The 13,011-nt window shown below is 35.7% G+C and overlaps 1 protein-coding gene across 6 annotated transcripts in view; it reads right to left on the minus strand.

Annotated features, from left to right (window-relative positions):
• Positions 1 to 285: 285 nt before the first annotated feature.
• nek1 (NIMA-related kinase 1) overlaps positions 286 to 13,011 on the minus strand; it is a 104,690-nt gene continuing 91,964 nt past the window's right edge. For all 6 annotated transcript variants that reach the window (XM_088922549.1, XM_088922499.1, XM_088922335.1 and 3 more), the window contains one exon: positions 286 to 1,093. In XM_088922549.1, the coding sequence (XP_088778675.1) occupies positions 1,080 to 1,093 (14 nt within the window). In that variant the 3' untranslated portion in view covers positions 286 to 1,079. The remainder of the gene's footprint in view (positions 1,094 to 13,011) is intronic.

Below are 13,011 nucleotides of genomic sequence, written 5' to 3' on the forward strand. Positions count from 1 at the left end.
TTACCGATCACCACCTGGTGAACCTACTATATTTACAAGTTATTACTTTTTTCCAGGGCCCCTAGTGGCAGGACTACTTCAAAGACCAGCTTTTCACACTGATGTATGCCTCTCATGACTCTTTTCCAGGGTCAGTACTTGAAGAGCTGTAAGAAGGTGTTAAATTCCATTAAAGCAATAATGAACTGATAACTTGTAGACTTCTAAACTTCACAGTGGTATATAATAACTGTATCCAACAGTAGCTCAACTATTCCAAGCAAAAGAAAATACAAAAATCAAAAATGCTAGCAAAAGGTAAGCATTTATTTTACATTATAAAGATTGATACATATCAGCATTTATATTAAAGAAAAAAAGCACTTTAAAATCTCGATTTTACTGAAATTTAAATACCTTGCTGTTTTTAATTTTATACAACATTCCTATTATCACATTTAGTCAACTGTAATTGAAACCTTATCATTGCACACGTTTTGATTCCTTCAAAGTAGGCTGTCTTTTAAATACATTATTCTCAATTTAAGTGAATAAAAAAAGTATGAATAAACATCGAAAAAGTGGTTTAATCAGATAGAACAAGAAGTGTACACATTTGAGAATGAAAGGGTTTGTTGCCTCGGGAATCTGACCTGATTACGTAAAAAAAGTCAAATAGAAAGATTACACAGAAGGCTCATGATTTAATAACCCTAAATTATCAAGAATATCAGGTACAACTGGTTTACCTCTTTTTCAGAGTCAAATAAATTACAGGTTGATTTCTGATCAATGGTGAAGTATTTAATGTTGACTACATGTCTATATTAACCCATCAAAAATTACACTTTGGTTAGGTACTACATTATATTCTTCCACATTAGAAAGATTGTGATAAGAAAAAGAAAAATAATTATGAGAAAAAATTCAAAGATGCTACAAATGATCTGCTGTGAACCAGTAATTTACCATGCATCCATTACATGCTTGACCGACTTTTGCACTCCAGTAGCTGTGCTCCAAAAACCTGTGCACTCTTTCACTCATCACAGCCTGGGAAGATGTCAATTCCTTACAGATCTTCACCTGAAGAGAAGGCTCTATTCATCATTGTCTGGGAGAAAAAAAAGATCTTCATGTTAATAATGCAGCCACTCATTGTATTACAGATTCTCTAGATTCCTAAAAAAGAAATTAGCATTTTATAACACTGTGATATTTGAACTTGTATATGAATTATGATGGACTGAACTAGTCTAACCAGTTCTACAGTAAAAGTGGCAAAATTGGAATCAGTAAATCAATTTGAAAATCATTTAAATTAAAACCTTTTTGATACTCTGATACCTCACATAGCAGCTACACATATAAGAAGCAGATACGTGTTCTACAGGCCTTATCTAGTTCTCTTTAGGAACCAGGACTTGGACACTTGCAATGCAATGGAGCTTTCAACGGTGCGGAAGATCTATATGAACTCCAGATAGTAACATTCAGACAGCCTATCTGTACTACCACAAATACAGATCCAGCCATTCAAAATGAGCAAGGTACGCTGCGTTAAAATGCAGTGGGCATGGCACATATACCGCATCATACCGCATGTTAATTGAAATATAACAGTATACGGAAGCACCTTGTAAAACCGCCAGGTGGAGCTAATAAAGCTTAATGTCTCATGTTCAGCATTTGAGCTGTCACCAGAAAACGCCCAGTTTCGAAGCCCGGTGCTGTGGGACAATCTTTTTCCACTTAAGAATTTAAGTCGTATACTCTTTAGACTTTTAATAATTTTAAACTGTGTATTGAACCCAGCTTGAACCCGGGTTTCCTGCGTCGCTTAACAGACGTTTTGCCGGCTGAGCTACAGAAGACTTTCATAAACTATGCAGCCAATATCCCTGTTATGTGCAGGGGAGTAGTGGGCTGTACTGTCACTGGACTGCAACCGACTTGTAACATCTGTATGCCTGCCGTTCGTTACAATATTAATAATGAATGACCATGGACGAGCTGTAAACTGAAGTGTTAAAGAAGACATGTTTAGTCTGGTCTTTTCAGCTTGGAATTTAACCTTTACAGCGATCCTTTTGGTGTATTTTTTACATAGCTGGATGATTAAGAATAGATTGGATTAAAAACTGGAGTAAGAAAAGATATTTCACACATACTTTGAAACCACACGGCTTTGGAACAGCGGGATGCGAGACCCGGCTGGGAGGGGGGGAGGTATGTGGATTGTCCTGCGCGAACCGTATTCGCTACAATACTATAATGAGTCTTGGAGGCATACTGTTCACATTTCGAGTTATAAAAAAAAACGTTAGTTGAGATTTTGACAAACAGCTAATTTTGCTTGAAGAATTTAAAATCTGTCTGTACCGTAGCTTTATTTTATTGATTTAAGTGCTCTAACAAGCTGCTCTGTTAAGCAGAGTTTGTGTTAACACACCACACCCTTTTGAATGAGTTTTAATCAACTTTGTCTGTCAGTGAAAAAAATGACTGCGGGCACTTTTTCTTACCCCCGGTGCAAGGTGATAATGCAGAAAATGTTTTTTTTTTATTTTACTGGGAGTGTGAACACTGAGTGAGCACTGGGGCGTACAGTGAGACTAACACTGTGAAATTACTGAGATGGATGGTTTTAGTAAATATGTTGACAGATATCTGAAGTTTTGCTTCCACGAGGTAAGATAAAATTGTATCCAGCTGGGAATCAGCTACGTGACCTTGCACCAGTGAAATATGTGGGAAAGAGGTGGGCAGCGTTACTCACAGTGTAGTGTTCATAGTGTTTTAATACACTGTACAGTATAACAGTATAAAGCAATTATGTTTTTTAATGTTTGTAATCACTATTCTTGCAAGTACATTTTGTATTCAGTTTGTTTCTGTGTGTTAGCTGGAGGGCAAACGTTCGTGGTGAAAATTCTTCCACAAGGAGTGTACCTTTAAAGCGGAGAAGACGGCACCAAACGTTTTCAGCTTTGTATGTCACTCAAGCCATTCCTCTTTGGCATTTTAGTCATAGAGGTGGAAAGACGCCTCCCCCCTCCCCCTTCCCTCTGCCTGCCTATACCTGTTCCCAGTTTTAAATATTCTGTGCCCGAATCGCAGCGGTAAGAGACAGTAGGGACAGAAAAAAAGTGAACCCTGGTTTTATGATAGTCAGATTTAACATATGCTTGAACACAGTCTTGTAAATTAATGTTTTTGCAAGATGTGGAAGTGCAACAATTTATCACAGTGCGAATTCTAATACTAATTATTGATTACTAATGATTTATGCACCTGACTTTATTTAGATGTATATAAAATATTGAACTGTGACAACATTCAGAAATACAATCGAAAATAGTTATGATATTTGTGTAGATTAAACTCTCCTAAAATTTTTTTTTTAATTAAAAACGTTTATGTATAAATGTATAAACTTTTTATGTGTAATGTCATTAGAAAGTACAATAAGCCCCTGCTTTGTTTACGATGGTTTCAAATATAAAACTAACTGGCGAGAAAGCTATGTTTAATGATAATTAAAAGAAATAATTTACATTCCATTATTAAGTTTTAAAGACAGATACGCTTAGTGCCATAAACACTGCAAGCTGCAGAATGGTCTCCATATGGCACCGCCTCTTCTCTGACTGAGCTCAGTGGGCGGTGCACTGTTTTTTCAACCACATAATTTGCTTTACACCATGGGAAGACAGGAGAATGTGATCGTACTGTATCTGTATGAAATGTGTGTTGCGTTTACAAACTTTAAGTGTTTAAAATGTTTAATTAAAAAGTTTTTAAAAATTACAGCTTACACAAAGATTCTAAGCTGATCACAAGGAAGAAAAATCACCAGTTTTTTTGGTGGATTTCGTGTTTTTAACTAAACCCATATTTAATGGGTTTTAAAACCATTCAATATCTACAGTGGTGTGAAAAAGTTTTTGCCCCCTTCCTGATTTCTTATTTTTTTGCATGTTTGTCACACTGAAATGTTTCAGATCATCAAACAAATTGAAATATTAGACAAAGATAACACAAGTAAACAGTAAGTGCAGTTTTTAAATGAAGGTTTTTATTATTAAGGGAAAAAAAATCCAAACCTACATGGCCCTGTGTGAAAAAGTGATTCCCCCCCCTGTTAAAACATAAATCAACTGTGGTTTATAACATTTTTGGAAAGCTGAGTTCAATTTCTCTAGCCACACCCAGGCCTGATTACTGCCAGACCTGTTCTCAATCAAGAAATCACTTAAATAGGACCTGCCTGACAAAGTGAAGTAGACCAAAAGATCCTCAAAAGCTAGACATCATGCTGCGATCCAAACAAATTCAGGAACAAATGAGAAACAGAGTAATTGAGATTTATCAGTCTGGAAAAGGTTATAAAGCCCTTTCTAAAGCTTTGGGACTCCAGCGAACCACAGTGAGAGCCATTATCCACAAATGGCGAAAACATGGAACAGTGGTGAACCTTCCCAGGAGTGGCCGGCCGACCAAAATTACCCCAAGAGCGCAGCGACGACTCATCCAAGAGGTCACAAAAAACCCCACAACAACATCCAAAGAACTGCAGGCTTCACTTGCCTCAGTTAAGGTCAGTGTTCATGACTCCACCATAAGAAAGAGACTGGGCAAAAATGGCCTGCATGGCAGAGTTCCAAGACAAAAACCACTGCTGAGCAAAAAGAACATAAAGGCTCGTCTCAGTTTTGCCAGAAAACATCTTGATGATCCCCAAGACTTTTGGGAAAATACTCTGTGGACTGACGAGACAAAAGTTGAACTTTTTGGAAGGTGTGTCCCATTACATCTGGCGTAAAAGTAACACAGCATTTCAGAAAAGGAACATCATACCAACAGTAAAATATGGTGGTGGAAGTGTGATGGTCTGGGGCTGTTTTGCTGCTTCAGGATCTGGAAGACTTGCTGTGGTAAATGGAACCATGAATTCTGCTGTCTACCAAAAAATCCTGAAGGAGAATGTCCGGCCATCTGTTCGTGACCTCAAGCTGAAGCGCACTTGGGTTCTGCAGCAGGACAATGATCCAAAACACACCAGCAAGTCCACCTCTGAATGGCTTAAGAAAAACAAAATGAAGACTTTGGAGTGGCCTAGTCAAAGTCCTGACCTGAATCTGATTGAGATGTTGTGGCATGACCTTAAAAAAGCAGTTAAGGCTCGAAAACCCTCCAATGTGGCTGAATTACAACAATTCTGCAAAGATGAGTGGGCCAAAATTCCTCCACAGTGCTGTAAAAGACTCATTGCCAGTTATCACAAACGATTGATTGCAGTTGTTGCTGCTAAGGGTGGCCCAACAAGTTATTAGGTTTAGGGGGCAATCACTTTTTCACACAGGGCCATGTAGGTTTGGATTTTTTTTTTACCTTAATAATAAAAACCTTCATTTAAAAACTGCATTTTGTGTTTACTTGTGTTATCTTTGTCTAATATTTCAATTTGTTTGATGATCTGAAACATTTCAGTGTGAAAAACATGCAAAAAAATAAGAAATCAGGAAGGGGGCAAACACTTTTTCACACCACTGTATTTGAGGCACACATGTTATTGTTTCCTATTTTTGATTTTCTTAAAATTAAAATAATCGGTTGCCCATCGGGCCACACAAAATTATGTTACATTTTTATGTTTTTGAGAGACTTCAGAAGGCTTCAACTAATGCAGAAAAAATATAGCATAATGCCTTCTCATGTTATGAAGTCACCTGCATCTTGGATCAGCTTTATTCATACTAAGGTTTCTAAAATTGCAACCAGGTACTAGATATTATTTAAATAGACGCTGTGAAATTTTTCACAAAACGTGATCTTTAAATCTGTAGGTTGCAGGCTCTGTGTCATTCACGTTTTTATTTCATTATTAATATCACTTAACATTGAATGTGTTATAATATATAAAAAAACATTATATATATATAAAATGTTAATATAGTGTACATAATATTTACTATTTTATTTTGTTAGAAGAAAACCTTGTGCCCGAAGCGGGTATTGAACTCGGATCGTCTAGACGGAACCCCTATTGGCAAACCCGCTGTACCAATGGGGTGTTTGGAAACCCAGCTGAGACGAACAGCTTAAAAATGTTTCTAATCATGCATGAATGAGTCAAATTAAAAATAAAACGTTTACAAAGCAAATGGATTATAGTAATATTACCAGCTATATAAATACATATATTTAGATCGTTAAATTAATCTCACTATTCATTTCTTTAGATAAGTAATTCCATATTATATTCCCTATTTAGCGGATTCTAAAAAGTATGAGGATTTTTACAGCGATAACAAGCGCAAGTATTCGTAGAAAAGGTTAAAACATGGAATAGAGGGAGTTTCAGAAATTAAACAGAGGTCTGGAACACCCTGTCTCGAAAATAGACGTTTAATAAATTGAAGTTTGTGAAAACAGTGACAAATCACCCCGAACAAAATACAATTTAAAAATACAAGCAGTTTAAAATTATTAGTTTATAATAAATCACTTAACTTTGAACATGTTGTGCCATTTAGAAATACCAACAAATTCAATTTAGTGTTGATTATATTTACTATTTTAGTTTTTCAAAGAAATGTTTATTTTTTAAAAGAAAACTAATGGCGAGAGCTGGGTTTGAACCCCTGACCTCCAAAATGCGAGTCATACGCCAAAGCCATTACACCAACTTGACAACTTAAGCTATAACTGAAAAGGGCAATCCCAAGTAATCGCGGGTGAATGAGTCAATTTGATGCAGATGTTTACAAAGAAAGTAATAATTTGAGCTATATGAATATAATTATATCATTATCAATTTCTTACGTGATTCCAAATATTCCCTATCAATCAAATTCTTAAAAGTATGTTTTTTTTACTGCGATAACAAGTGCAAGTATTCATAAAAACATTAACACATTATAACTTTTTATGAAGTATATAAACTTAATATAGTCAGAAGGAGCACATAAATAACCACAGTATGTAACAAAAGACTTTGATGCTTAAAATGTTTATGAAGAAAGTGCAAAACTGGTGTGTATTTCATTATGCTATAGTTGGCACAAGGAAATTTGTCAGGAGGACAAAAATTCACCTTTCATGAGAACAATGATCCAAAGGACACAAGGATTAAACTAAGTGAATAGTGTTGAGTGGCCCAGTTAAAGTCCTGACTTGAATCCTATTGACAATCTTGAGAAAGACTTGAAAGGTGCTGTCCATAAGCAACTTCAGAGAACTTGAGCAAACATGCCAAGAAGAATGATAAAAAATGCAGTATTGGGAGAATTGGGAGAGGAAGAGTCTAACACTTATAATTGCTTAAGCAGTATATTTAATTTTTTTCTCTAGTTATTGCTGACATTTACAGATGTTTCCATTCAGAATGCATGTCATTTTTTAACTGTTGTACCAAGTTATTATTCAGCATGCCAAACCTAGCTTTTCACTGCCCAAAGGCGACTGATCGGTGACCTTTGTGGTGTGTCAGATCTTAATGAAACGGTAGCTTAATTTAATATGTTATACTACTTTAAATCCACTTAATATGGAATATTAATATGGCATCATGAAAATAAAGGGAAATTTTTGCAGTTGAAAAGAAAAATAAAGTATAACATTTCTGAATGTCATTAATTACATTTTAGGAAAATAAGGTAGACAACAGTCTAGCAGTATTCCACCTTCTTCATAAATATTTTCATAATTAAGACTCTGTCTCTGATAATAAAATAAATATGTATACAATACCCACATTTGTTTTAGTTCCATATAGCTCGGTATTTTAAATATTAAAATAAATTGATAATAAGTTAAGTAATGACATGAATGAACTTTGATATGGTAGAGTTGGAAAAAGAGTTAAGTGCCATGGGGTAGACACCAGTAAAGAAAACCAGATGCTCAGAGAAAGTAAGAGAATTGAAATATGCCCTTAAACAGAAAATGCAATTAAATTTTTTAAAAAAAACTTTTAAATACTACTCATTAAAGCCACTATGCATAATATTTTGTCATTATAATCTAAAATGCTTATATAATTTGTTTTTTGTAGCCATTTTCTTTATGATGCCACACCTAGCGTTGTTGAGCTTTCCTTCAAAAGATACTTTAGTGGCTTTAAAACCATACAATATTGAATTATATTTAAAAGCAAATAAACATCTTTGATTTGAATTACTTTGCACACTGTGTTACATTCTGTGCTCAAATTGCTTTGTCAAATAGCGACACACCTAGATTTTATTAAATATTGTTGGTTGCACCAACCTTGGGATCACTGTTTTATGCTGGTGTCCCTGCAACTCCAGATATAAAATCCTGGCTACGCCACTGTTGTCAGCCATGTTTCTAGGTCCATTTACATGATAAAGACACCTTAGCAGTGTTTTGAGCAGGGGACAGGGAAATTATAGGACTTAACAATGTTTATGACTTTAGAATAAATTAATAATAATAATTTTATTTAGAATAAATATAACATATATTCACAGCATAATTTGTCTTACATATTGTAAAGTAACATTGATACGTAGCATTAATATATAGCATTAAGAAAATCGACATTATTTTAACACCTGATGAAGGCTCCATGGCCTTGTAAAAGTTGTGTTTTCTTTCTTCTCTTTTAAGCATGGAATAAACCTATTTGTTCCTTTTATTATTAATATTAATTTAATAGTTAACATACTGACATACAGAATTAATTAAAATGTCAATATAGTATACAGTGCCTTCAGAAAGTATTCAACCCTCAGATTATTTCTCGTTCCGCTGTTGCAAAGTCAAAATAAAGCATATTTAAAAGGGATTTTTTTCCACTCCTGTACAAGTAACTCTCTCTGTTAAAATGAAATAAAGTATTTTTAAATGTCTTCAGAATTATATTAAAAATAAAAATCTGAACATTACTTAATTGATAAGTATTCACCCCCTTTGTTTTAACAACCCAAATTGAATGAGGTATTCAATTATAGAGATCACACTAAATACACCTGTGTTCAATTGCTTGATTCCACAATAAATATGACTGACTTTGTGAGGTCTCAACTAAAACAGCAGATTAGATCAGTCCTGCTTTAATTAAAAAGCAAGGAGCTACCCGTGGAACTTCGAGATGAAGTTGTTAGGTGGAAAAAAGCTGGAGAAGGTTATAAAAAAATTGGCAAAGCTTTGAACCATCCTAGGAGCACCATGAAGTCCATTGTAACAAAATGGAAAAAACATGGCACAACCCACACACTACTAAGATCAGGCCATCCTACCAAACTGAGCAACCGGACAAGAAAGGCAACTGTCAAAGAAGTGGCCAGCTACAACACTGACAAAGTTGCAGAGCTCTTTGGCTGAAATGGGAGAAACTGTCCATCAACAATCTCTTCAGCACTTCACAGATTCTGCCTCTTTGGGGGAGTTTTACAGAGTAGTGTAGTCCTGTATAAGATTATTTGAAATAATAAAAAATGGTATTACGCAGTGCAGTTCAACATACTGTGGCACTTGTTGTGGTATGCTGCCTGACATCTTGCTCATTTTAAATTGCTGTATTTGTTGTTGAAATTATTCTTTACCTTATTATTTTTCCAGTTTAAGGTGAAAACTAAAATTTAAGTTCCAGTTTAAGATTTTAAAAGAAATATTAAGTTTACAAAAGAGTATGTTTCATTTTGTAATTTTACAAAACAGGACTTTGCTGGACAGGTCAGAATAAGTACATACTGATGTAGCCATTCAGAATGCGCAGTAAAACCCCATAATGTGAATCACACAATGTGTGTGAGTGGGACTGAGGCTGCAGGTTACCATGGCATCTGATTTGCTGGCCAAAGATGATCGGCAAGTGGCACTTACAGATGCAGCCATTCAAAATGGGTGAGGTATTTCGCGGCATACCCCGGTGGGCGTGTCGCAGTATCACGCGGTATCACGCAGTTAACGTGGTGTCACGTGGTTAACTATCCGGCGTCGCCTTGTAAAACCGCCAGGGGGAGCTTAACCTCTCATGTACAGCATTTGAGCCTTTAATTTTGAACTGTGTATTACAGCATGTTAATCATCAGTCATTAAAATGTTGGTATATTTTATGAAAGCAAGATTGCTCAGTTGGACAAAAGTACACAACCTACCTTTATCAGAAATATTTATGCATCAAAGCCTTTACTGAAGATATTACTAATAGTATTAATAATGGATGACTTTGGACAAGCTGTATACTCAAAGTATAATTTCTTTAGCACATTTGTACAAGCACTTGGAATCTGTCCAAGCCATACTTTGTCAGGCATTTTGTTTTACTTCAACGGGCATAAAAACTTCCTTGCTTTTAACAGGGCGTTTCATAATTTCTAACTACGAAAATGATTTAAAATGCGACACCTATCATTCAACTAGAGCTTAAAATATCACAAGGATCCTCAAGAGCACAGCAAAGAGTGTATTAAAAGACACTTGTATTTATCAACGCTTTCTTTTCCGTATACCAGATTTTATGGAACCACTTCAGAGGGGTGTCAGCCAGTCAGATTCAAGAAATCGGCACTTTAAAGGAAAAATACACACCAGTATTCCATTTCTCCCTAACGATTTTAAGCATCGAAGTATTTAACTAGCATGTGAAATAGCGTGTGAAAAAGTGGTAGTTTTAAGCTTTTCTGCTAATATAATATGGAATCGCGTATCTAAAGAATTTAATAACGGTATTCGTGTGCTGCGACAGGGCTGTGTAGGGCTGTTTCGCCTGCCTGTTCATGCGAGCTGTCTTGTAGCCGACTGGTCTAGGTGCGTAACTACCAGCTGGCAGGTTGTGTGTTTGAATCCAGCTGGTGCTGGACTTTTCTTTTAACAAACATTTCTTCGAAAAAATAGAATAGCGATATTATGGACAATCAATTGACTTTTATATTTCAAAATATCGCAACATGATCGATATTTGCGATATTTTGAACATATCTTCCCTTCTGACAGCGGTTCCTGCTTCTATTGTGTGTGTGTGTGCAACAGAGTAAATTTTTATAGAGAAATGGAGGCTGGACAGTATGCGTTACAAATATAAACATTTATATTGATTTAAATCGTGTTCTGATTTAAATCGCAAACGCGTGTTTAATTATATGTATTTTTTAATCATAATCAGGCTAATGCAACATAAATTGATACAATATCTTTGTCTTCTAAGTATCTTAATAAACTTTCAGCATAGCTTTCTACCCGTCAAGATTTATATTTCTTGGGATTTTGGGATCAAACGTGGAAGGATTAGATTATAATCGTTTTTATTTATCAAATACGTGATTGTATTTCTGAATGTTATGTGACACCTACAGTAGTTCACTGCTTTAAATAAATCAAATTAAGAAAGTTATGTGTAGCACTTTAGATCTTTTTTCTGAACCAGGGAAAATCTGATCATGTTTCTCTATAACAATAATAAAAAACTTTATTTTACATATCGCCTTTAAAAGTGGCATCTCAAAGCAATACAGTAGATCGAAAAACAGTTAAAAGGGACCAAATTAAATACCAGACAATCGCAAACGCGTTTTCAATAAAATTATTTTATTCATTCAGCAGTTTGTGAGAGGGACATCCAGCAGGGAGAGACACACACACCGGTTTTCACTGACAAAATTGTTTTTTTTCAATTCCTCTTGTCTAACAGGAATGTTTTGTTTGTGGACAGACTGTTAGACAAGAGGAAAAGACCGCCTCCTCCTACGAAGCATTAATCGCGTATCTAAGGAAAATTGCAGTATACCTTTGTTCATGCACATCATTATACAGTACAGTATCTCAATTTGTATTTCGATGAAAAAAAATCGTTTGCCCAGCCACTACTGTTGTTATTGTTTTTATCCTGTAAAGTGTTTCCTTTTTCTGCGTTTTCCATTTCCTTTTTCTGATCACTCGCTTTCTGGATACACATCTCACCTGTCCTGTTCTTTGTTTTCCTGGTTTGCTGATTATGCCTGCTGCGGTCCACTCCTACCCTCACACCTAAAGAATACTATTTTAAATTTCTTGGCGCAGTTCATTAACCCTTGTATGTGCTGTCCGCGCCCAAAATGCAATAAAAAAAAAGTCAAAAACCGCGCTCAAAATGCAATTTAGAGCTTAATAAGATACACTCCACAGGCAAAATTAAAGACAAAATTAAAGACGATTAAAATCTGTAATCTTTCCACTTGTACTGTGAGTCATCGGACAGTTTCTGCTTTGTGTAAGGATGGTGAGAAAGCTGTGCTCAATGTATTTAAGGGACTTAAAAGTAAAAGGAGATGCTTCATATTGCTTGACTAATTTTAAAAACCAAGTTATAAATGCAGACGCTCCCTCGGTGCCGCGCCGGGTGTAAATATCAAAGTATACATTCCCAACAAGAATTGTACCCATCTGTCATGCAAATAAAACACCTTGAATTGAATTGAATTGAGGGAGAGAGGGGGGTAGTGGGACAGAGATACTGTAGACAGACTCAAGGCAAATAAGATACTTATGGGTACGCAGGCATTCACGACAGCAACATACGAAACGTTTGCACGTACTGTATAGTTAAGTTATTACTTGGTTTTCAAAGTGCAACGAAATACAATATTGTTGTTGCTGCTGTTCTGGTTGTTTTTATCCCGTAAAGCGTTTTGAGAAGCCACCTTTAAAGGCGATATATACTGTAAAACCGCTGATTCTTATGGAATGTGTTCCGCAGGAGATTCAAATTTTTATTTATTTATTTTTTAATCGCGTATCTTAGGAAATCTCAGTATAACTTTGTTCATGAACAGTGGCATGTTACATTATCATTCGTTTTTTTAACAAGGCTCGCCAGCTAATGTGAATCGAAACCTGTCTTGCTAGCTTTTAAAGTCGTGCATGTGTAAACTGTACTAGAGGGCATGCAAGTTACTCTGCCCCTTTCAGCTGCAGGGAGTCCCTCTGCTGCAACACACAGCAGACAGAACGGGAGACTATTGCCTTTCATATCTGACACCAGTGAAGTAAAAGGGGTGTCTAAAGGGGTGATTTCAGACCACA

Source organism: Atractosteus spatula, chromosome 1 (assembly GCF_055471065.1).
Source record: "Atractosteus spatula isolate fAtrSpa1 chromosome 1, fAtrSpa1.hap1, whole genome shotgun sequence".
NCBI classification, from domain to species: Eukaryota; Metazoa; Chordata; class Actinopteri; order Semionotiformes; family Lepisosteidae; genus Atractosteus; species Atractosteus spatula.